At 47.1% G+C, this 25,350-nt stretch overlaps 1 protein-coding gene across 1 annotated transcript in view; it reads left to right on the top strand.

The window, feature by feature from the left end:
• Window positions 1–24,773, top strand: part of LOC134649778 (zinc finger SWIM domain-containing protein 8 homolog) — a 56,575-nt gene extending 31,802 nt beyond the window's left edge. Inside the window, exons 20-32 of the mRNA XM_063504606.1 lie at window positions 210–350; window positions 2,720–2,764; window positions 5,545–5,675; window positions 6,730–6,897; window positions 9,487–9,599; window positions 10,384–10,481; window positions 11,132–11,309; window positions 12,390–12,589; window positions 13,073–13,294; window positions 16,968–17,191; window positions 18,552–18,785; window positions 23,454–23,603; window positions 24,437–24,773. Of these exons, the coding sequence (XP_063360676.1) occupies window positions 210–350; window positions 2,720–2,764; window positions 5,545–5,675; window positions 6,730–6,897; window positions 9,487–9,599; window positions 10,384–10,481; window positions 11,132–11,309; window positions 12,390–12,589; window positions 13,073–13,294; window positions 16,968–17,191; window positions 18,552–18,785; window positions 23,454–23,603; window positions 24,437–24,503 (1,971 nt within the window). The 3' untranslated portion in view covers window positions 24,504–24,773. The remainder of the gene's footprint in view (window positions 1–209; window positions 351–2,719; window positions 2,765–5,544; window positions 5,676–6,729; window positions 6,898–9,486; window positions 9,600–10,383; window positions 10,482–11,131; window positions 11,310–12,389; window positions 12,590–13,072; window positions 13,295–16,967; window positions 17,192–18,551; window positions 18,786–23,453; window positions 23,604–24,436) is intronic.
• The last annotated feature ends 577 nt before the right edge of the window (window positions 24,774–25,350 follow it).

The following is a 25,350-nucleotide window of genomic DNA, read 5'->3' on the forward strand; positions in this document are numbered from 1 at the left end:
TTGAGAACCTGTAAACAGCATTATGACGTAGGCAAGTGACAGTTAGGTCATTCGCGAATCTCGGAAGAGAGTACCAGGCGGAGTATATTATTATACCATGTATCGTACGCTGTCCAACTCGAGGCCACGATTATTTCTAAGACCTCTCAGTTAGGAACTCTTCGCTTCTACTAAAACGTTATTATAACAATGTGTGTATCCGTTGGCAGCTGCTGGACCGCGACATCCACCAGCTGACGAAGGGCCCGATGGTGAGCGTGTACTACACCAACAACCCGCGCCTCGCGGCGCACCGCGAGCACGCGCCGCCCGCGCACGCGCACGTAACCGCGGCCATGCCGCCGCCGCCGGTAAGTTTCACCAATGATTTATAACTCAAGATTTTTTTTTTATATACCACATAGGTGGCAAACAAGCATACGGGCCGCCTGATGGTAAGCAGTCACCGTAGCCTATGGACGCCTGCAACTCCAGAGGTGTTACATGCGCGTTGCCGACCTTTTTTTAAAAACCTGTACACTCCTTTTTTGAAGAACCCCATACCGTAGACCCTCGGGAAAACCTCGGAAGGGAGCTCATTCCACAGCCGGAGCGTCCGCGGGAGGAAATTCCTCTTAAACCGCACAGTACGCGACCATTTAGGTTCTAGGGTGTGTGGATGAACACCCTGCCGATGGCGAGAGGTGCGGTGATAGAAAGCTGCCGTTGGCATCATGTCAAACAATTCTTCAGAGCACAGCCCATTGTACAAGCGGTAGAACACACATAAGGAGGCAAGGTCTCTCCTCAGACTTAAAGGTTCAATACCGCTTGTGAGTTTGGGATCATCGACGATTCGTACAGCGCGCCTTTGGATTGAGTCGAAGGGTCCAAGCTGGCATCCAGGTGCTCCTGCCCAAAGGTGACAGCAGTACTCCATATGGGGGTCTGATAATTATAGGCGTTCCAAGATAGATTATAGGCGTTCCAAAATTGAAGCGCTTACCTTGTGACACATTGGACAAGTTGCCTTTAGTCGCGGCTGGACAAGCGGGAAATGTGCACGTGCTAACGAGCTCCCGCACACCGAAAGAGAAAGAGACGACCTTATGTTTAACAACGAGTGTGACGAAGATGGATGGAATGAGAAAATTAATCAAAAATAACAGATTTCTTCGTAGGCACAGAAATAAATATGGAAGTATTTTTTGTGCTCCTCAAGTATGAGTATAACCTATCTAGGTTATATAATATCATTGAGTTTCACCACTACAGGGAACGTAGCCACCCGACCTAGTCCAAAAGTGGGTGTATATTGTCGGGCGTGCCCTTAAACGCTACAGTAGATACGTTGACTAAGACCCACTTGCACCATCCCAGTAACCCGGGGTTAAGCGGTCAAACCGTTAACCCAGTGTCAAATTGTACTGGTAACCATGGTAACTCCAGGTTTAACCGGTTAACCCCGAGTTTGTGGAACTGTGCAAGTGGGCCTAAGCGAATCTATGTTATGAACTTATGAATTAGCGTAAAAGCGCCCCGATTTATGCTAACCTCCCTCCCGTATTGTGTATTTAGTTGACTTTAAAAAAACATTGGAATACTAAATGTACCCTTTTACCGATGTAAAGTAAGCTTAGTTGATGAAAAGGCTTCTTAGACAAGATGATTCGTTTATAAAAACATATTTTTGTTTGATTTTAGATTTGTACTAACACGGCTAACACGACGTGACAAATTTTCGTGTTCTTCCTCGATCATTATTAACACAGATTCACCAAAATAACTATATTTTTTGGAATCGTGGTACTTATACGAAATGTTGTTGGACGCGAATATCGCTATGATTAATGCACAGACAATCCAACCTCTAGACATAGCATAGTCGCGCTACCCCCTCTGCCACACATACGGTAGCGTTAAGCTTTGGATTCCTCCGAAAACGGTGCCGTCATATTACGGCCGCTATATAGCGTTGACTGACGTCACTAGAACGTTGTCTATGTAAACAAGATGGCGCGGTTTCCTAGACGGCGTTACGTTACGTTGATTGTCAACGTAACGTAAGATGACGGCCGTCATGACGGTGTCGATAGTTTCGTGAACGTTTTATTAGATAGCGGTGACGCCATTTTGAATAAATGACACGAGATTTGAATAAATGATTCCGTACTACGATTATTTTCCTCTTCTGATGATATTTCATCCTCCAAATAAATTATAGATGATCAAGCAAATCTTGTCAGTAGGAAAAGGCGCGAAATTCAAATTTTCTATGGGACGCTATCCCATCGCGCCTACATTTTTCAAATTTGCCGCTTTGACCTTGGTGGATGACGGTGTGTTATGACGCCGTGGTACTTTCCACATGTCGCCACCGTAAAGACGGCCGTCTTTTGCGGCCGCTATATGACGGCCGTCATATGACGGCACCGTTTTCGGAGGAATCCAAAGCTTTACTCCATCTTCGAGTCAATCCCGTGCCGTGATTGGTCCGTGTCTTTGAACGGACCAATCACGGCACGGGATTCGCTCACCTCGTCCCCCCGCACCCCCGTATTTTTGGCAGCATCGGTTTCATGAAAGAATTGGCCTAAGCTCAGTCTAGAGGTTGGATTGTCAGTGGATTAATGTAACGAACTTGAGGACACATGCATGAAAAACTAACAATGTGAATATACTAACACATTTCTCCCGTATAGCTTAAAATTGTTTTACTACATATATTTTTCTATAACAGTTCAATCAATTGAGAAAGATGACGTACTCGTACGCGCCGCTACAGGTACATAATGCATAATGTTAAGCAATTGATCTGTTTTGATGTTATTGTCATGCGAGACATCGATGTAACTGTTGTTTAACGGGCGTTTTCTAAAATAAATATTGAAAACCCGATTCTCCCAGATCCTGGTGTTTTTGGGTTCATTCAACTCAGAATCACTAGCATATTCAATCCTGATGATAAAAAAAATTGTCCCAAAATTTTGTATGAAAATTGTACATTCCACTACGTCACGTTACATACAAGTGAACATTTTTCTCATACTAAAAACGACGTAATGGAATGGACATTTTGGGACATCTTTTTTTAATGGTAGGATGGAGAGTGCTGTCGATTCTGAGTAGAATGAGCCCAAGAATGTCCAAATTTGAAAGAATCGGGTTTTCGATATTTATTTTAGAAAAAGCCGTAACATGTTTGTTAACCTTAGTACTATCAGAGATAGACGAAGGAATACAGAGCGTAAGGTAGTGCAAAACATTGTACTTAAGCCATGGGCTTTCTAAATTGTCCATCCATTCAAGAGTTCCACTGATGTACAGCTGCCAGAGGATACAGCAATAACAAAAGTAAAATAAAAAAAAGAGTTTAATCTACCATCAGTTCAGCTACCAACATGTTCAAGTTAATAATGATTTTAATTTACACAGTGTGATAAAATGAGAAAATATACCTAAGAACAAGACACACTTATAGAAGCTTGCTTTATAAATCGTATACATACTTTGTTCTTGGTTTATTCTTAGACCATTGCTATGTTGTCAAGCGTTAGCTTATGACAATTTAGTTACAAAAAACGTCCTGCATCGCAATCTATACTTTAGCTATCAAATATGGACTGTATTTACGCTACTATGCTTTGTACTAATTTCCGCGTCTTAGTACTCCTTTGTATGTCTCAAGTAAGGCTAAGATAATGCAAAGTAGATCAGTTGTTATATTGTTTTGTTCGTCGGACATTGTGATTGGCAATAAATAAATAAAATATCAAAATTTGAATGCGGCTAATTTTATCGTTGGTCAATGTCGAATTATGTTATTATATTAAGCTACTTGCTTTGATACTACAAGATATACCATTTACTGCATAAAATATATGGCCACGAGAAAAAAAATCGAGATGCTTTATATCTTTTTAAGTTCACATGCTAATATTCTAATAAAACTAGTGTCATGCGCGTAGATGACAAGGAAAATGAACGGAGATGCAATTCATTTTGAAGCAGTCTATCTTTAGAATCAAAGCAAGTAGCCTGTTCAGTTTGAATTGGCCCAAGATGTAAACAAATATAATAATAACTGTTTTTTGATACCATCAAATAGGTATAGTCGATTCACCAAAGTCAACATGAGGTGATCGAATAAGTGCTAAATGAGCCTGCAGGGGCCCGTTTCTCAAAAGCTTGTAACTTGTAATGCAAGTGGAAGTCCCTTTCTAACAAAAGCTGACAAAAAGTGACATGCTTGTATTACAAGTTACAAGATTTTGAGAAACGGGCCCCGATCTCAAAAGATTTTTCTGTAGCATTACGTTAAACAGCTATTGATAAGTTATCTGATCTAAAGTATCAGAAATGTCTGCGAACGATGGCCGTGAGTTCAAGTCTCACCTAAGACAGTAATTTTTCCACTTTGAAATTTGATGTAACATTTCTTTTCAGAGACCCCGTTATCTTGTCGCACTGACATTGCTTTTCCGTAGAGCGTGAATGTTTTTTTTATCGACTATCTATATGTCGATAGTGTAGAACTGTAGAACTTAAAGTTATATGTCACTGATAATTTCAAACCTCCGGTTTACATTCGGTTTGCAAGGGATTGCGTCTGTCAATGTGACATGCAGTTGCAAGTAGGTAAATCATTTATCTAAGTTTATCGCTTCACGTAAGACCAATGAGGTTATCAACTTATTTTTAATCAAGAAGTTTTCATTGAGATTGAGCATAGACTTAAAACGCGAAAATTCTATTGCATTATATAAACATCGATATCGAGATGGTCGATAAAAAAATCATTCACGCTCTACGGAAAAGCAATGTGAGTGCGACAAGATAACGGGGTCTACTTTTCACATTCAATTCACGGGTACCTTACATCTTTGACCATTTCTCTCTCTTCTTCCTCGCGTTGTCCCGGCATTTTGCCACGGCTCATGGGAGCCTGGGGTCCGCTTGGCAACTAATCCCAGGAATTGGCGTGGACACTAGTTTTTACGAAAGCGACCATCAAGCCGACCATAAGCGATCTTTGACCATTTCTATTGACCTCAAATACAAGTATCCCCAATAAGTGTAAGGCCTGAGTGGACGCTCAAGTTGGGCGTGCAGCGGAGCGGGGCGTGCGGCGTGCATGTTAAACAAATGCAAGCGAATAGGAGCGGCCTTAGTGCACGCTGCTCAAATCACTTGTGAGCCCGACGCCACGCTGCACGCCCCGCCGAACGCTCCGCTTCGAGCGTCCACTCAGGCATAGAGAAAAAAATACATAGAGTGCTCACTCCATTCATCAGTTCAGACTATTTCAGTGTCTACATCTAGCATCGAGTAGCGAAACTATCAGTACTGCTACTTGACAATAGATGTAGCACCGACCGGAAAGTCTTATCTCAACAGCATAAGACTTTCCGGTCGGTGCTACATCAATTGTCAAGTAGCAGTACTGATAGTTCCGCTACTCGATGCTAGATGCTAAGTCTTTTTGGTACTAAAACTGATGTATGGAGTGAGCACTCTATGTATTTTTTTCTCTATGACTCAGGCCTTACAAGTCGTGTTGTACAGCAGGTGCAGTGTCAGCTAGTGGCCGACATGGAGCGCCTCGTGGTGTCGGAAGGCGGCGCGAGTCCGCCCGCGCACGCGCCGCCGCACCAGCCGCCGCCGCACCAGACGCTCGCACGACCGAAGGACTCGAGGTACCTGCATACATACAAACATATAATCACGCCTATTTCCCGGAGGGGTAGGCAGAGACCACGGATTTCCATTTGCTACGATCCTGACATACCTCTTTCGCTTCCGTTACTTTCATAACATTCCTCATACACGCTCGCCGGTTTAGGGTCCTCTTGACCTGGCCTTTCCTCAGGATTTCCCCGATCTGCGGGCTCAGCACGGTTCCATTTTTATCGGCTATCACTAAGCCCGTCACTTTCGCACTTACATACTTGTTAGAACGTGACAGGCATGGTGATAAATGATAAAAATGCGACCGTGCTACTAGGAGTGGTCAGAGAAAGTCCGCCGAGGTCTGCCCCTTCCAACTCCCTCTTCTACTTCTCCCTTATAAACTCTTTATCAATCTTCTTTCACTCATTCTTTCCACGTGTCCAAACCATCTCAACATACCTTTCTCAATTTTTGTCACTACATCTACCGTCAACCGGGGTGAATAGGGACAAAACTTGAAATATAATTTACCTGACAATTTCTTAATAACTACCCACACAAAGTGTTCATCACATTTTAAGTTTTGTTCCTATTCACCCCAGCCATCCCTATTCACCCCGGTTGACGGTATGTTCAATTCAACCATCAACAGTTAACTTTTTCAGTGGCAGCACTATTTATTCGCTACCAGTCGTATGTAAGGCGTGTGGGATGTACAGGTTTGACGTTATATAGGGCCAAGATTTACACTAAGCGGTGTAAATGGTTTGACATACATTTACCCAGAGGCCGTGAGTTCAAGTCTCACCCAAGGCAGTATTTTTTCCAGTTTTTAATTTATTTAATAGCATCGGTCGCAGACGTTTATGCTTGTTAAAAAATAAAATTGGTTGCATTCTGGTAGGAATTCGGTTGCGATAAAAGTTAAAGAAAACAAATGGAAGTGGTGCAACGAGTCAAGCATCTACTCGTAATCTATATTATTATAAAATCTGTATTTCTTTGTAGATACTACCAAGATAATTTAAAACTTATACAAGTGCATACTAAAATTGTATGTTTATTTCTCTTCCCTAACAGATACAAAGGCAAAAGGGTGTACCCGTCAGTGCCTAACCAGCCCTCGGAGGCGTCAGCACACTTCATGTTCGAGTTGGCCAAGTCCGTGCTCTTCAAGGCTGGAGGCTCCTCTTCTACCAGCCTCTTTACGCAGACCTCCTGTGCGAGAGAACACCACGGGCCACACCGGTAATATGGCACTTAGTTGATAATAAGCAGTGATCGGGGATTTCTATGCCACACCGCGGGATATCAAGTCGAAATGGTAATATGGATACGCCACTTGGCCCGCGATAGGAACAAAACTGTTCGAAAAGTAAACGCTATTTCGGTGTTGGTAATTCGTTTATAAAATAAAGGACTGTAAAAAAACAGTGTTGGTTATTATTTAAAGAAAAAATATTATTCAAAAAATTATTAAGTTTTCAATTTTTCAATTTCAAATTTTCAATTATTAATATTAATAATATATGCAATGCATAATTAATTTATTAACAGTAACATGCCAAAACACTCTCCTATATCGCACACGAATCCCGGAATCCCGCGGCATATCCATACTAGCATAATGATTGAGGTCATTCACCCCAAGTGGCATAGAAATCCCCGATCACTGATAATAAGAGTAGGTATGCCAAAAATATCTCTTCTTATGTTGCCATCTCAAGAGATAAACATTGCAATGTAGGATTCTAAGAGGATATAACCAAACGGAGTAGCCATTAACAGGCGTTTCCCTCTGTCGAAAATAGGCGGCCAATGGTCATACACAATGTATGGACTGGCGTTTATCTGATATGGCTAATTTTACGTTACGTATGCATTTGACGTGCCCCTCCCCCGCAAAAATTGGCAGACTGTTTTGTACAGAAAATTACAGACATGGCGTCTCCGTTTGATTATATCCTCCAAGGGGATTTCTATGCCACACCGCGGGATATCAAGTCGAAATGGTAATATGGATACGCCACTTGGCCCGCGATAGGAACAAAACTGTTCGAAAAGTAAACGCTATTTCGGTGTTGGTAATTCGTTTATAAAATAAAGGACTGTAAAAAAACAGTGTTGGTTATTATTTAAAGAAAAAATATTATTCAAAAAATTATTAAGTTTTCAATTTTTCAATTTCAAATTTTCAATTATTAATATTAATAATATATGCAATGCATAATTAATTTATTAACAGTAACATGCCAAAACACTCTCCTATATCGCACACGAATCCCGGAATCCCGCGGCATATCCATACTAGCATAATGATTGAGGTCATTCACCCCAAGTGGCATAGAAATCCCCGATCACTGATAATAAGAGTAGGTATGCCAAAAATATCTCTTCTTATGTTGCCATCTCAAGAGATAAACATTGCAATGTAGGATTCTAAGAGGATATAACCAAACGGAGTAGCCATTAACAGGCGTTTCCCTCTGTCGAAAATAGGCGGCCAATGGTCATACACAATGTATGGACTGGCGTTTATCTGATATGGCTAATTTTACGTTACGTATGCATTTTACGTGCCCCTTCCCCGCAAAATTTGGCAGACTGTTTTGTACAGAAAATTACAGATAAGGCGTCTCCATGTGGTTATATCCTTCAAGGTAGGATTGGATCAATTTCCCGGGCGTTTCGAACGCCTACGTTTTTTAGACACATTATTGTAATTGTAACCTTTATTGCAGACAAATAGTCCATATTATACACATATTATGAAGAATATACAGTATGTATCAGAACGAAAGGCCAAGAAAGAGACCCATTAATGTTTCAGTCATACTGAGCAACTTTTACTATGGGACCAACCCCGTAATCGCGAAAAAAAAAGTGACTCTCCCATAGGAAATTTCAACATCAGACCAGCCAGCCTATTATGGATAGCTTTATCCATCTTTATCCACGTGATAAAATAACTGTCACTGTTTAACACCGTGGGAAAGAAAGTGACGGACACCGTTTTATCACGCTGTCACGTAGACAAGAACGACCATCATATCCGTACAGCAAAATGTATGAAACATCCAATTTTTTTTCCGCGTTTTCGGGGTTGGTCCCATAGTAAAAGTTACTCAGTATCACTTTAGTAGTTTATGCAACAGTGATATAATAAGGGTTCTTAAAATTCAAGGGTCGAAGTTACAAAACGAGACGTAGTCGAGTTTTGTAAAAAAAGACCCGAGAATTTTAAGAACCAATTATGAGCTGTTGCATACATTACTTTTTCTATGACAGCTGCAGCAAAAAAAAAGAGTTATTATTAAAAAAAAAGAGTTATTATTTAAAAAAAATTGAGTTAGTATTTAAAAAAAAAAAGAGTTATTATTGTAAATGAAAACATACCTCTTTCAATCAAGATGATCGGAACTTGTATCTTTAAAAAAAATAAAGCAGTTGTATTATACTCATAAGATGACTGCTAGCAGTCATCTTATGAGCCTATAGACAAATCATTCAAATGACATTGCTTTAGATATCACTGTCAGTCATTTAATTGACACATTTAAGTGCTGGAGTAGAAAAAAACATTAATGGGTCTCTTTCTTTGCCTTTCGTTCTGACACATTCTGTATATTATGATTATATTATCAAGAAGTGTCTTTTCATTCTTTCTCTGTCTCTACTTCGTCAAAAATGCTTTGATATTGTTTTAGTTATAATGTAGCTCGAATTTTGGATTGCTTTTCCTCGCCAGAAGATAAACTCGCTCGTGGATTTTGAACAATGATGTTAGATAGATGAAGACTGTAGTTCGTGTTAATTGTAACATGTGTATATTTGCAGAGGTTTGCACATGGCGGCGTTCCAACTCGGTCTTTACGCGCTAGGGCTTCATAACTGCGTGAGCGCCAACTGGCTCAGCCGCACCTACTCCTCGCATGTCAGCTGGATCACAGGTAACTGTTAAACACTCAAGGAAAAACAGAACCTACTGTAGCTGAAATTGAGTTTGATATAGCGTTTTCAGCTTTCGGGGCAAAGAGTTCATCATCATATCAGCCCTTTATCGCCCACTGCTGAGCATAGGCCTCTCTTCTAGTACGCCATTAGTCCGGCCCTGAGCTAATTTCATCCAGAACCCGCAAACGACCCGACTGATACCAGGTAAAACCTAAAGAGTTGCATCGTAAGAACCCTGCTATATTGCCTGCTATACAGTGAAACCTGGATAATTGCAATCTCAAGGGACCGGCAATTTTATTGTCAATTAACCAGGTTTTTCATTTAAGCAGGTCGTGCCACAGAATAAATAATAGTACTAGGTACAGAAGACTCACTCTCTAACAAAAGGCGTCTGTTACGATCAGCACTGATATGGCCGCTAGGTGGCGACAACGCCACGCGCGGCTTATGGCTTTCCCCAAAATTGGGGTGGAACGGATGTACTTTTAGCTACCTGTAGCAAAGCGACGAAATCGCGGAGTAAGCCACGCCTGGTCGTGCCAATTAACGAGGTTCAAAAAATCGATGGGTCAATGTATATTGTTCTTTTATTTTGTATATTTCTACTGAGGTGTGCCAATAAAGAGTATTCTATCTAGATATCTATATAAATAAAATAATGAACTGAAAAATATGTAACCTTTTTCTCAGAATATTTATTGTTAGCTCGATTTAATAGAGAGGTCAGACACACCAGGCTTAGATGAAACTGGTATAAGATCTTTCGTTTATTTTTAGGTCAAGCAATGGACATCGGAGCGCCCGCGATTCTATTCTTGATTGACGCTTGGGAGGGACATTTGACGCCGCCCGAAGCTGCGGGTATTGCTGATAAGGTAACATTGAGTTATATAATTAACAATCAGTTAATTTTATAAAAAAAATCTTGTGAAACCTAGACTACTCTAAACTTTAGCTATACAGTCGGTCTACAACGACTGATGATCTCTGACAATTTATTTTATTCATCTCAACTTTTTAATAGAATGGTATTCCACTTGCCCAAGATCTTTGTCTAATGAGTATTTGCGTCTAACGTTTTGCTTTAAAAAATGTGAGACGCAATGTACCACCCTTAGCAATATGAAGCGTGTGTGAAGGTGGTTAGTTCCTGCTTAATAATTGTCAATGGCAAATTATCAATTCCGAATTGAGCCGCAAGATGGCACATTTTTCAACGCGCACGGTCTCAAATGTTCACGGTTTTTTTAAAGGTACCGGGATTTAGACTGGAATCAAAACGGCGAAAATTATTTACCAAAGCTTTATGTTTTTACTTAAAAAACGTCAATCCAGATGCTCAGAATTGTCTTCTTCTTCCAGTGCCATATACAGTGGCTATACGAACTTTAGACAAAGCTGCGTGGAATAATGAGCGTGTGTGCTCTGTTTGAACCATGTTCTGAGATTTTCAGAAAAGCATCCGTAACTAACTTAGTATTCCACATCTTATTTTTATTATGTTATCTTTTACATTTTGTTTCAGGCATCGTCAGGCCGAGACGTGCACACAGTCCGCGCCGCAGCGGAACTAGCTCTGTCCGTGTTGCCGCACGCACACGCGCTCAACTATAACGAGATACAACGCGCCGTGTTGCAATGTAAAGAACAGAGCGACGCCATGTTGGAACGGGCTTGTTTGACCGTCGAGGCGGCCGCTAAAGGTTTGTACAGTACATTACATTTCATCACTTCATATTTTCACATATAATATAGTCACAAATGAAATGGTCCCGACTCAGCATGGTGCTGGCCTTTCGAATGTTAGCGCACCGCGACTCAAACAGACTTTATTTGAGAAATTATTTTAACACATTCAGTGCCGAAAACGATGACCATGTATGTCTAGGATCCTGGTACTACAGTTTTATATGACGAAATTGTTGTGGCCTGGTGCGGATGTTTTGTTTGGCTGGGTGGCAATGAATGTGTTAAGGCAGTGATATCTTAGACCTTGTGATAGTAACTTATCGATATATAAGAGTTTAACGAACTAAAATTGGAGATTGCTAACAAGGCATCTACATTTTGAATGATATAGATGCTAATTTTGGGACTATACAACCTGTCTTAGCATAAAAATATACTAATAATTAACAAGGGTCGGAAAAACGCCCGTCATTTTGAAAACATTACCCTGTTCCGTACAACACAGACTTCTTTATACCAATGTCAACGATTAAATATGCCCCAATGACATCCGTAGACTGTAAACGAACATTCACGACTCGTAAATGGATCCTAAATTATGATTTGTTTTCAAAAGGACGGGCGTTTTTCCGAGCCTTGATAATGAAAAGTCATGTTTATTCAGTATTCAGTATCATAGAGAAAAAAATACATAGAGTGCTCACTCCATACATCAGTTTTAGTATCAAAAAGACTATTAGCATCTAGCATCGAGTAGCGGAACTATCAGTACTGCTACTTGACAATAGATGTCGCCACCGACCGGAAAGTCTTATGCTGTTGAGATAAGACTTTCCGGTCGGTGCTACATCTATTGTCAAGTAGCAGTACTGATAGTTCCGCTACTCGATGGTAGATGTAGACACTGAAATTAATAGTCTGAGCTGATGTATGGAGTGAGCACTCTATGTATTTTTTCTCTATGTCAGTATTCATTTAATCATTGCTTTGTGTGTACAAAAAGGTCTTACGAATATTATATTATGTTACAACACAACCCTGTAAGGGCACCGCAATAAAATTACAAACTAATCAACTAATCAACCCCCCCACAGGCGGCGGAGTGTACCCCGAAGTCCTATACACCGTGGCCCGCTACTGGCACGAGCTGTACCTGCGGCAAGCGAACGAGGACACGGAACCGCTACTGGAGGAGCCGCAGTACCGCGCCGTGCCGCCCGTGCACGTGCCCGTGCCCTACCCGCTGCCCTACCCCTTCACCTACCACCCCTACCCGCCCATCTACCAGCTGCAGGTAACTCTAACGGGGCCCCTACGTTTCCCATAAAGTTGTAAGTCATAATGTATTGTTTGTCATATTAACATTAGTTATAAAACTGAAACCGTTAACTTTTCAGGATTTTCCTATAGATAGGTTAGGTTAGGTTTGTTTTATTGTCACCCTGAAAAGTGACGCGTTTCTGAACCAAATAAATTATGACTAACGAAAATGCGAGACCCGAGTCTTAACTTATTGCTCGCTCTGTCCGTCCAAAACAACCGTAACGCATGGCCCGAAAATTCGGAGCCACTGGGCTCGGATTAAAGGACTTGGAATTTGGAACTTATAGAAGTGGCTTTATTGTCCAGGACTGAGCTCGTTCGACACGTTAAAACAACCCAATAATACACAAATGTTAGTTACATAGTGTTACATCTACTTTTACTTCGTAATTATTACCAACTTAATAACTTACATGTGCCATGCAATAAATGATCCAATGATTTATTACCGCAGTACGGCGGCGCGCCACCGCCACATGCCGTGAGCGGCCAGTACGCGCTGCCTCCATACTTCGTGCGCGGCCTCGTCCCGCACGCGCCGCTCGCGCCGCTGCCGACGCAGATGCCGACCCAGCTACCGGCGCACGCACCGCACGCGTCGCACCAGCCGCATGCGCAGTTACCACAACACGCGCAGTTACCGCAGCACCCCCCGCCGCTGCCGGTTAATGTCACCGTGAGTATTACGCGCCCCGCTCCCGATGCGACCGCTGGCCCAATTACTGGCGCACGCACCACATACGTCAAACTAGTCGCATGCGCAGTTACCGCAACACGCGCAGTTACCGCAGCACCCGCCGCCGCTGCCGGTTAATGTCAGCGTGAGTATTACGCGCCCCGCCCCCGAAGCCTCGCTCTCGATGCGACCGCTGGCCCAATTATTAGCGCACGCACCACATACGTCAAACTAGCCGCATGCGCAGTTACCGCAACACGCGCAGTTACCGCAGCACCCGCCGCCGCTGCCGGTTAATGTCACCGTGAGTATTACGCGCCCTGCCCCCGTAGCCTCGCTCCCGATGTGACCGCTGGCCCAATTATTAGCGCACGCACCACATACGTCAAACTAGCCGCATGCGCAGTTACCGCAACACACGCAGTTACCGCAACACGCGCAGTTACCGCAGCACCCCCCGCCGCTGCCGGTTAATGTCAGCGTGAGTATTACGCGCCCCGCCCCCATAGCCTCGCTCCCGATGCGACCGCTGGCCCAATTATTAGCGCACGCACCACATACGTCAAACTATCGTATCGATATCATAAGAGTATTTTCTTTTTGAGACATGTTTACATAGTAAATGGCAAAAAACCCAGAAAAATTGTATTGCTGGTTTAGGCGGTATTTAGATATTTAGTTTGTACTCGAGAATGAGTAGCCGAATTTCGTCAGCTTAGCTAAGAACTATCATGGCGCATTTTGTAAACAATCGCTTTTTTTGTTTGCACACAGAAAGTCTGGGTTCGATCCCGATCGATGCTCACGAACTCTATAGTTACCTCCGCAGCGAGGCGAGCCACTCCTTGAACTGCGTGTTGCCCTCGGGCGTGAGCTGGCAGGCGGTGCGCGCCGACAGCACGATGCTCACGAACTCTATAGTTACCTCCGCAGCGAGGCGAGCCACTCCTTGAACTGCGTGTTGCCCTCGGGCGTGAGCTGGCAGGCGGTGCGCGCCGACAGCACGATGCTCACGAACTCTATAGTTACCTCCGCAGCGAGGCGAGCCACTCCTTGAACTGCGTGTTGCCCTCGGGCGTGAGCTGGCAGGCGGTGCGCGCCGACAGCACGATGCTCACGAACTCTATAGTTACCTCCGCAGCGAGGCGAGCCACTCCTTGAACTGCGTGTTGCCCTCGGGCGTGAGCTGGCAGGCGGTGCGCGCCGACAGCACGATGCTCACGAACTCTATAGTTACCTCCGCAGCGAGGCGAGCCACTCCTTGAACTGCGTGTTGCCCTCGGGCGTGAGCTGGCAGGCGGTGCGCGCCGACAGCACGATGCTCACGAACTCTATAGTTACCTCCGCAGCGAGGCGAGCCACTCCTTGAACTGCGTGTTGCCCTCGGGCGTGAGCTGGCAGGCGGTGCGCGCCGACAGCACGATGCTCACGAACTCTATAGTTACCTCCGCAGCGAGGCGAGCCACTCCTTGAACTGCGTGTTGCCCTCGGGCGTGAGCTGGCAGGCGGTGCGCGCCGACAGCACGATGCTCACGAACTCTATAGTTACCTCCGCAGCGAGGCGAGCCACTCCTTGAACTGCGTGTTGCCCTCGGGCGTGAGCTGGCAGGCGGTGCGCGCCGACAGCACGATGCTCACGAACTCTATAGTTACCTCCGCAGCGAGGCGAGCCACTCCTTGAACTGCGTGTTGCCCTCGGGCGTGAGCTGGCAGGCGGTGCGCGCCGACAGCACGATGCTCACGAACTCTATAGTTACCTCCGCAGCGAGGCGAGCCACTCCTTGAACTGCGTGTTGCCCTCGGGCGTGAGCTGGCAGGCGGTGCGCGCCGACAGCACGATGCTCACGAACTCTATAGTTACCTCCGCAGCGAGGCGAGCCACTCCTTGAACTGCGTGTTGCCCTCGGGCGTGAGCTGGCAGGCGGTGCGCGCCGACAGCACGATGCTCACGAACTCTATAGTTACCTCCGCAGCGAGGCGAGCCACTCCTTGAACTGCGTGTTGCCCTCGGGCGTGAGCTGGCAGGCGGTGCGCGCCGACAGCACGATGCTCACGAACTCTATAGTTACCTCCGCAGCGAGGCGAGCCACTCCTTGAACTGCGTGTTGCCCTCGGGCGTGAGCTGGCAGGCGGTGCGCGCCGACAGCACGATGCTCACGAACTCTATAGTTACCTCCGCAGCGAGGCGAGCCACTCCTTGAACTGCGTGTTGCCCTCGGGCGTGAGCTGGAAGGCGGTGCGCGCCGACAGCACGATGCTCACGAACTCCTCGTACTCAACCGGCGTCAGGTGGTACAGCTTCTGGTGTATGCACTGGATGTACCTAAGAAAAAATGTCATATAAGTATAGATCGCTTTTTTAACGACAAAAAGCTATCGCTATTTTCATAATCATGAATAAAAAAAACTGTCATATGATAAGATAAGATAAAGATAAGGTTCACCGCCAAGGCATCAATCACTGTAGGTACACTACGCCAGACCGAGAGGTCCGTTGTCTGTTGCACATTAAGTTACTTTTAGGGTGGCATTTCTGCACAGTTGTTTAAAAAAAACTATATACATACGTGGGAAAAGGGATTGTCAGTCTCATATTCCTATACGATCTCGCTACGCCGGGCAGTTTACAACTACTCGGCCGACAATGCCTCATTTCGCACCCTCTGTCTTAACATTAACCATTTCACTGCCAAAGACGTCAACTGAAGCGTGCGACTACAGCTCAATATCCTGTATTATGACAAGGTTCACGACGATGCGTTGCGCACGATAGGCGTGGCGTGGCGTTCAAGGGTTAACAGAGTATTAGCAGTACCAGGCGTGGCTCACTCCGCGATTTAGTCGCGTCGCAACAAGTACCTAAAAGTACATCCATCCCATACCAATTTTGGTGGCTAGCCATAAGCCGCGCGTGGCGCTTGCGCCACCTAGCGGTCATATCTGTCCTAATCGTAATAGACGCGTTTTGTTAGAGAGTGAATCTTCTGTACCTAGTACTATTATTGACCGAAGCGTAGCGAAGGTCTACGTTTTGACTCGGGCATTTTGCTTTTGTATGTCCGGATGTTCCCCTCTACAGGTCACAATTCTCAACCGATTCTTGTGAAATTTTGTGACCAGATTCTATGAGTAAATATTTTTTTTTTGTCGATACCGTTTTTGGAAATTTTCAAAAATGGAGGAGTTGTGATACCTCGCGCTTAAACAAATAGTCGTATCGATATCATAAGAGTATTTTCTTTTTGAGACATATTTACATAGTAAATGGCAAAAAATGCAGAAAAATTGTATTGCTGCTTTCGGCGGTATTTAGATATTTAGTTTCTACTCGAGAATGAGTAGCCGAATTTCGTCAGCTTAGCTAAGAACTATCATGGCGCATTTTGCAAACAATTAATCGCTTTTTTTGTTTGCACACAGAAAGTCTGGGTTCGATCCCCAGTATGACATAACTTTTTGTATTTTTTTTTTCACTTAAACTTCGTATTTTTTTTTATTAAATTAAAATCTTTGTATTGTTGATGGATCAAACCGCTGTGTGGCGCTGTCATCATGCACGGTCCCAATAAGCTATGCTCGCGAGGTCTACAGCTCACAGAGCCACTAGTTTATAATTTAGTTCAATTCTAACGACTAATGATGCCTATAATTCTAATTTCATGTTACATTGCAGCACGGCGCCCCCATCCCCCCTCCGCTACCCTCAATACCCGGCGTAGCGGGCGTCGGCCCCGTAGCGGGGCACGGCGTAGCGGCGCCTCTACCCGCGCCCGTAGCGCCGCCGCTGCCTCAAGCGCAGCTACGCCGCTTGCTCGCCGCCTACCGCGTCGGCATGCTGGCGTTAGAGACGCAGGCGAGGCGGGTGCATGACGATCGTCCGCAGAACAAGTTCGGCAGGTTAGTACTCAGATAAGCGAAATGCCTAAGGCACACTTGCACCATTCTACTAACCCGGGGTTAACCGGTTAAGCCTTGCACGACGATCGTCCGCAGAACAAGTTCGGCAGGTTAGTACTCAGATAAGCGAAATGCCTAAGGTCCACTTGCACCATTCTACTAACCCGCGGTTAACCGGTTAAGCCTGGGGTTACCATGGTTACCAGTACAATTTGACACTAGGTTAACGGTTTAACCGCTTAACCCCAGGTTAGTGGAATGGTGCAAGTGGGCCTAAATGCATTACTCCACGTTAAAAAAAAGGTTAGTACTCCAGTCTTCATAGATAGGGCAGCCGCGAGCGTAGCGAGTGAATTATGATTGTCCTCGGAACAATAGCGGTCGGCGATTCATGCAGCGTAGTGCTAAGGTTTAAAGGATTTAAGCAGCGTGCACTACGGCCGCTCGCATTTGTTTTATGTAAATACCGTCCAGCACTATAGTCGCTCTATTCTATTCCGCCTGCTCGCCGCCTACCGCGTCGGCATGCTGGCGTTAGAGACGCAGGCGAGGCGGGTGCACGACGATCGCCCGCAGAACAAGTTCGGCAGGTTAGTACTCAGATAAGCGAAATGCCTAAGGCCCACTTGCACCATTCTACTAACCCGCGGTTAACCGGTTAAGCCTGGGGTTACCATGGTTACCAGTACAATTTGACACTTGGTTAACGGTTTAACCGCTTAACCCCAGGTTAGTGGGATGGTGCAAGTGGGCCTAAATGCATTACTCCACGTTAAAAAAAAGGTTAGTACTCCAGTCTTCATAGATAGGGCAGCCGCGAGCGTAGCGAGTGAATTATGATTGTCCTCGGAACAATAGCGGTCGGCGATTCATGCAGCGTAGTGCTAAGGTTTAAAGGATTTAAGCAGCGTGCACTACGGCCGCTCGCATTTGTTTTATGTAAATACCGTCCAGCACTATAGTCGCTCTATTCTTATTCACACATTTTTGAATTTCCGTGTGCTAATGTAATTTTTTTATTTTATTTTATTTTTATTTAGAAACATACAGTCTTATAAACATGTAGGTAAATAAGCTAAATAGCTAGAATTTTTTATGATGTAGACCTATAGTTTCCTATATGCAAAACATATTTTGTAATAAACTTAATACTATGAAATGCTATCTGAGTAGGTATAACAACTGTAAAAAGTAACAAATAATGAGATAGCTTAACCTAACTTTCACACGAATTTAATAAAGAATAGACCTCCTTTTTAAATAACCCTAACGAACTGCCAAATATATCTGCGTTCATACACTTTTCATTATACAACCTGCATGCGCGTTTAATGTAATAATATAAATTTCATTGTACCAGGAACCCACCGTACGGCGAGCACGTGAAATGGCTCCTGCGCATCTCGAAACGCCTCGGCGCGCAGTACCTGCACCAGTTCTGCGTGTGCGCAGTGAACTCGGTCGTGTCGCCGTTCGTGCTGTACGAGCTGTGCGTGGAGTCCGCGCACTGGCTGGCGCGCGGCGGGCCGCACCACCTGCTCATGCAGCACCTGCGCGGCACGCTCGCGCCGCTCGTGCAGAAGTGTCAGCAGATGTGAGTACTGCCAGGCCCCTATTTCACCATGGTGACAGGTGCGACAATTGTCGACATCGTGCTGTACGAGCTGTGCGTGGAGTCCGCGCACTGGCTGGCGCGCGGCGGGCCGCACCACCTGCTCATGCAGCACCTGCGCGGCACGCTCGCGCCGCTCGTGCAGAAGTGTCAGCAGATGTGAGTACTGCCAGGCCCCTATTTCACCATGGTGACAGGTGCGACAATTGTCGACATCGTGCTGTACGAGCTGTGCGTGGAGTCCGCGCACTGGCTGGCGCGCGGCGGGCCGCACCACCTGCTCATGCAGCACCTGCGCGGCACGCTCGCGCCGCTCGTGCAGAAGTGTCAGCAGATGTGAGTACTGCCAGGCCCCTATTTCACCATGGTGACAGGTGCGACAATTGTCGACATCGTGCTGTACGAGCTGTGCGTGGAGTCCGCGCACTGGCTGGCGCGCGGCGGGCCGCACCACCTGCTCATGCAGCACCTGCGCGGCACGCTCGCGCCGCTCGTGCAGAAGTGTCAGCAGATGTGAGTACTGCCAGGCCCCTATTTCACCATGGTGACAGGTGCGACAATTGTCGACATCGTGCTGTACGAGCTGTGCGTGGAGTCCGCGCACTGGCTGGCGCGCGGCGGGCCGCACCACCTGCTCATGCAGCACCTGCGCGGCACGCTCGCGCCGCTCGTGCAGAAGTGTCAGCAGATGTGAGTACTGCCAGGCCCCTATTTCACCATGGTGACAGGTGCGACAATTGTCGACATCGTGCTGTACGAGCTGTGCGTGGAGTCCGCGCACTGGCTGGCGCGCGGCGGGCCGCACCACCTGCTCATGCAGCACCTGCGCGGCACGCTCGCGCCGCTCGTGCAGAAGTGTCAGCAGATGTGAGTACTGCCAGGCCCCTATTTCACCATGGTGACAGGTGCGACAATTGTCGACATCGTGCTGTACGAGCTGTGCGTGGAGTCCGCGCACTGGCTGGCGCGCGGCGGGCCGCACCACCTGCTCATGCAGCACCTGCGCGGCACGCTCGCGCCGCTCGTGCAGAAGTGTCAGCAGATGTGAGTACTGCCAGGCCCCTATTTCACCATGGTGACAGGTGCGACAATTGTCGACATCGTGCTGTACGAGCTGTGCGTGGAGTCCGCGCACTGGCTGGCGCGCGGCGGGCCGCACCACCTGCTCATGCAGCACCTGCGCGGCACGCTCGCGCCGCTCGTGCAGAAGTGTCAGCAGATGTGAGTACTGCCAGGCCCCTATTTCACCATGGTGACAGGTGCGACAATTGTCGACATCGTGCTGTACGAGCTGTGCGTGGAGTCCGCGCACTGGCTGGCGCGCGGCGGGCCGCACCACCTGCTCATGCAGCACCTGCGCGGCACGCTCGCGCCGCTCGTGCAGAAGTGTCAGCAGATGTGAGTACTGCCAGGCCCCTATTTCACCATGGTGACAGGTGCGACAATTGTCGACATCGTGCTGTACGAGCTGTGCGTGGAGTCCGCGCACTGGCTGGCGCGCGGCGGGCCGCACCACCTGCTCATGCAGCACCTGCGCGGCACGCTCGCGCCGCTCGTGCAGAAGTGTCAGCAGATGTGAGTACTGCCAGGCCCCTATTTCACCATGGTGACAGGTGCGACAATTGTCGACATCGTGCTGTACGAGCTGTGCGTGGAGTCCGCGCACTGGCTGGCGCGCGGCGGGCCGCACCACCTGCTCATGCAGCACCTGCGCGGCACGCTCGCGCCGCTCGTGCAGAAGTGTCAGCAGATGTGAGTACTGCCAGGCCCCTATTTCACCATGGTGACAGGTGCGACAATTGTCGACATCGTGCTGTACGAGCTGTGCGTGGAGTCCGCGCACTGGCTGGCGCGCGGCGGGCCGCACCACCTGCTCATGCAGCACCTGCGCGGCACGCTCGCGCCGCTCGTGCAGAAGTGTCAGCAGATGTGAGTACTGCCAGGCCCCTATTTCACCATGGTGACAGGTGCGACAATTGTCGACATCGTGCTGTACGAGCTGTGCGTGGAGTCCGCGCACTGGCTGGCGCGCGGCGGGCCGCACCACCTGCTCATGCAGCACCTGCGCGGCACGCTCGCGCCGCTCGTGCAGAAGTGTCAGCAGATGTGAGTACTGCCAGGCCCCTATTTCACCATGGTGACAGGTGCGACAATTGTCGACATCGTGCTGTACGAGCTGTGCGTGGAGTCCGCGCACTGGCTGGCGCGCGGCGGGCCGCACCACCTGCTCATGCAGCACCTGCGCGGCACGCTCGCGCCGCTCGTGCAGAAGTGTCAGCAGATGTGAGTACTGCCAGGCCCCTATTTCACCATGGTGACAGGTGCGACAATTGTCGACATCGTGCTGTACGAGCTGTGCGTGGAGTCCGCGCACTGGCTGGCGCGCGGCGGGCCGCACCACCTGCTCATGCAGCACCTGCGCGGCACGCTCGCGCCGCTCGTGCAGAAGTGTCAGCAGATGTGAGTACTGCCAGGCCCCTATTTCACCATGGTGACAGGTGCGACAATTGTCGACATCGTGCTGTACGAGCTGTGCGTGGAGTCCGCGCACTGGCTGGCGCGCGGCGGGCCGCACCACCTGCTCATGCAGCACCTGCGCGGCACGCTCGCGCCGCTCGTGCAGAAGTGTCAGCAGATGTGAGTACTGCCAGGCCCCTATTTCACCATGGTGACAGGTGCGACAATTGTCGACATCGTGCTGTACGAGCTGTGCGTGGAGTCCGCGCACTGGCTGGCGCGCGGCGGGCCGCACCACCTGCTCATGCAGCACCTGCGCGGCACGCTCGCGCCGCTCGTGCAGAAGTGTCAGCAGATGTGAGTACTGCCAGGCCCCTATTTCACCATGGTGACAGGTGCGACAATTGTCGACATCGTGCTGTACGAGCTGTGCGTGGAGTCCGCGCACTGGCTGGCGCGCGGCGGGCCGCACCACCTGCTCATGCAGCACCTGCGCGGCACGCTCGCGCCGCTCGTGCAGAAGTGTCAGCAGATGTGAGTATAGTTTGTAGCTTTCTAATAGACCCCGAAGGCTAATCCTATTGTCTATTGTTAAGAAAAACCGCTCGTGCCACGTGCCACAACCACCTGCATAAAAAATCGGTACTTCGGTTACTGAGTGCCGGCGAGTCGGACGCTACAGAACCAGTCTAAAATGTGTCATCGACATGCGTAACAAAGGCGCGTTATCGGAGAGCGCACCTACACTGGTTTTTTGAGCGTTGGACTAGCCCGCGCTCAGGTGCCAAATAGAATAATGAAGACCCTTTTTTGCAGGTAAGTAGCACGTGCGGTTTTACTGAACAATAGACAATAGGATTAGTCTTCGGGGTCTATTAGAAAGCTACAAACTATACTGCCACAGAATAAACTAGTGGCTCTGTGAGCTGTAGACCTCGCGAGCATAGCTTATTGGGACCGTGCACGATGACAGCGCCACACAGCGGTTTGATCGATCAACAATACAAAGATTTTAATTTATTAAAAAAAATACGAAGTTTAAGTGAAAAAAAAAAATACAAAAAGTTATGTCTTACTGGGGATCGAACCCAGACTTTCTGTGTGCAAACAAAAAAAGCGATTAATTGTTTGCAAAATGCGCCATGATAGTTCTTAGCTAAGCTGACGAAATTCGGCTACTCATTCTCGAGTAGAAACTAAATATGTAAATACCGCCGAAAGCAGCAATACAATTTTTCTGCATTTTTTGCCATTTACTATGTAAATATGTCTCAAAAAGAAAATACTCTTATGATATCGATACGACTATTTGTTTAAGCGCGAGGTATCACAACTCCTCCATTTTTGAAAATTTCCAAAAACGGTATCGACAAAAAAAAATATTTACTCATAGAATCTGGTCACAAAATTTCACAAGAATCGGTTGAGAATTGTGACCTGTAGAGGGGAACATCCGGACATACAAAAGCAAAATGCCCGAGTCAAAACGTAGACCTTCGCTACGCTTCGGTCAATAATAGTACTAGGTACAGAAGATTCACTCTCTAACAAAACGCGTCTATTACGATTAGGACAGATATGACCGCTAGGTGGCGCAAGCGCCACGCGCGGCTTATGGCTAGCCACCAAAATTGGTATGGGATGGATGTACTTTTAGGTACTTGTTGCGACGCGACTAAATCGCGGAGTGAGCCACGCCTGGTACTGCTAATACTCTGTTAACCCTTGAACGCCACGCCACGCCTATCGTGCGCAACGCATCGTCGTGAACCTTGTCATAATACAGGATATTGAGCTGTAGTCGCACGCTTCAGTTGACGTCTTTGGCAGTGAAATGGTTAATGTTAAGACAGAGGGTGCGAAATGAGGCATTGTCGGCCGAGTAGTTGTAAACTGCCCGGCGTAGCGAGATCGTATAGGAATATGAGACTGACAATCCCTTTTCCCACGTATGTATATAGTTTTTTTTAAACAACTGTGCAGAAATGCCACCGTAAAAGTAACTTAATGTGCAATAGACAACGGACCTCTCGGTCTGGCGTAGTGTACCTACAGTGATTGATGCCTTGGCGGTGAACCTTATCTTTATCTTATCTTATCATATGACAGTTTTTTTTATTCATGATTATGAAAATAGCGATAGCTTTTTGTCGTTAAAAAAGCGATCTATACTTATATGACATTTTTTCTTAGGTACATCCAGTGCATACACCAGAAGCTGTACCACCTGACGCCGGTTGAGTACGAGGAGTTCGTGAGCATCGTGCTGTCGGCGCGCACCGCCTTCCAGCTCACGCCCGAGGGCAACACGCAGTTCAAGGAGTGGCTCGCCTCGCTGCGGAGGTAACTATAGAGTTCGTGAGCATCGTGCTGTCGGCGCGCACCGCCTGCCAGCTCACGCCCGAGGGCAACACGCAGTTCAAGGAGTGGCTCGCCTCGCTGCGGAGGTAACTATAGAGTTCGTGAGCATCGTGCTGTCGGCGCGCACCGCCTGCCAGCTCACGCCCGAGGGCAACACGCAGTTCAAGGAGTGGCCCGCCTCGCTGCGGAGGTAACTATAGAGTTCGTGAGCATCGTGCTGTCGGCGCGCACCGCCTGCCAGCTCACGCCCGAGGGCAACACGCAGTTCAAGGAGTGGCTCGCCTCGCTGCGGAGGTAACTATAGAGTTCGTGAGCATCGTGCTGTCGGCGCGCACCGCCTGCCAGCTCACGCCCGAGGGCAACACGCAGTTCAAGGAGTGGCTCGCCTCGCTGCGGAGGTAACTATAGAGTTCGTGAGCATCGTGCTGTCGGCGCGCACCGCCTGCCAGCTCACGCCCGAGGGCAACACGCAGTTCAAGGAGTGGCCCGCCTCGCTGCGGAGGTAACTATAGAGTTCGTGAGCATCGTGCTGTCGGCGCGCACCGCCTGCCAGCTCACGCCCGAGGGCAACACGCAGTTCAAGGAGTGGCTCGCCTCGCTGCGGAGGTAACTATAGAGTTCGTGAGCATCGTGCTGTCGGCGCGCACCGCCTGCCAGCTCACGCCCGAGGGCAACACATTTCTCTTAAAAACGAAAACTTTTACTTCAGAGTTTTTAATTAAAATCATACCTACTATTATTTGATATTTGACGGACACGAACTGACTTGTATCGTTGCACCGCAGGACCATATGCAAACGTGAACCCATTTCCAGATCCAAATCGTGCAAGAAGGACCTCTGGACCCAACTGAACGCCGCCCTCCAGACGAACGGCAAATGACGCCGGCAGCCGATAGTTTGTCTGGTGCGGTATACCGCGCGCAAACTGTCACAATACAGGCGATGGCCGCGATACCGGCTCCTCTATCAATTGCACACTCTCTAATATTACACCTTGTGTTATTTGTAATAGAGTCGTTTCTCGCTCACCGATCGTCGCTTATTTGTGAGTTTTCTATGACAGTTCGGCACATTTGTAATCGATAAGAGTTAGGTAACCGCTAGGGTTTTTTATTCGTTTTGTGTACGTTGTGCTACGTCCCCATGCAGATATGGAGCATATGTATCAACAAATTAGAACCATCATTTAACCAACTAGTAGGTACCTAATATTTCTGCTGGTTAAAAACTAACTATACCTAATTTAAACAACATTATATTGTTACGCGTGAAATTTCTGCGTATTATACTTGAAAGTCGACGTCTAACATATGCATATATTTCTCGTCTTATTTCAATATTAGAATAAGATGTAAAAGTGTAAATATATCTTTGACGTCAACCGGACACTTCATAATATTAATAGCTTGATGTAGATTCACTAGTCAAGCATAAACGGGGTACGTAGCATGACTTTAGGTTTTACTCTATTATTTCTGACATGGCCGCGTTGCGTGCTCTATTTATACGCATCTCCATTACAAATAATACACGCTTTTCGACTCGATTTGAGGCAACACCTCTATTAGTAGTAGCATAATAACTCATTAGAGGGTAATCGATCTCAGAACAGTTGTATCGATAATCAAAAATGTTGCTAACTCCTGCATCTTACTATAATATTCATGCCTAAATACTTAATGAGTCCTGTGAGTGGACTTGTGTGACGATTATACATCTCGAGTAGT

This window comes from Cydia amplana, chromosome 7 (assembly GCF_948474715.1).
Source record: "Cydia amplana chromosome 7, ilCydAmpl1.1, whole genome shotgun sequence".
Classification (NCBI taxonomy): domain Eukaryota; kingdom Metazoa; phylum Arthropoda; class Insecta; order Lepidoptera; family Tortricidae; genus Cydia; species Cydia amplana.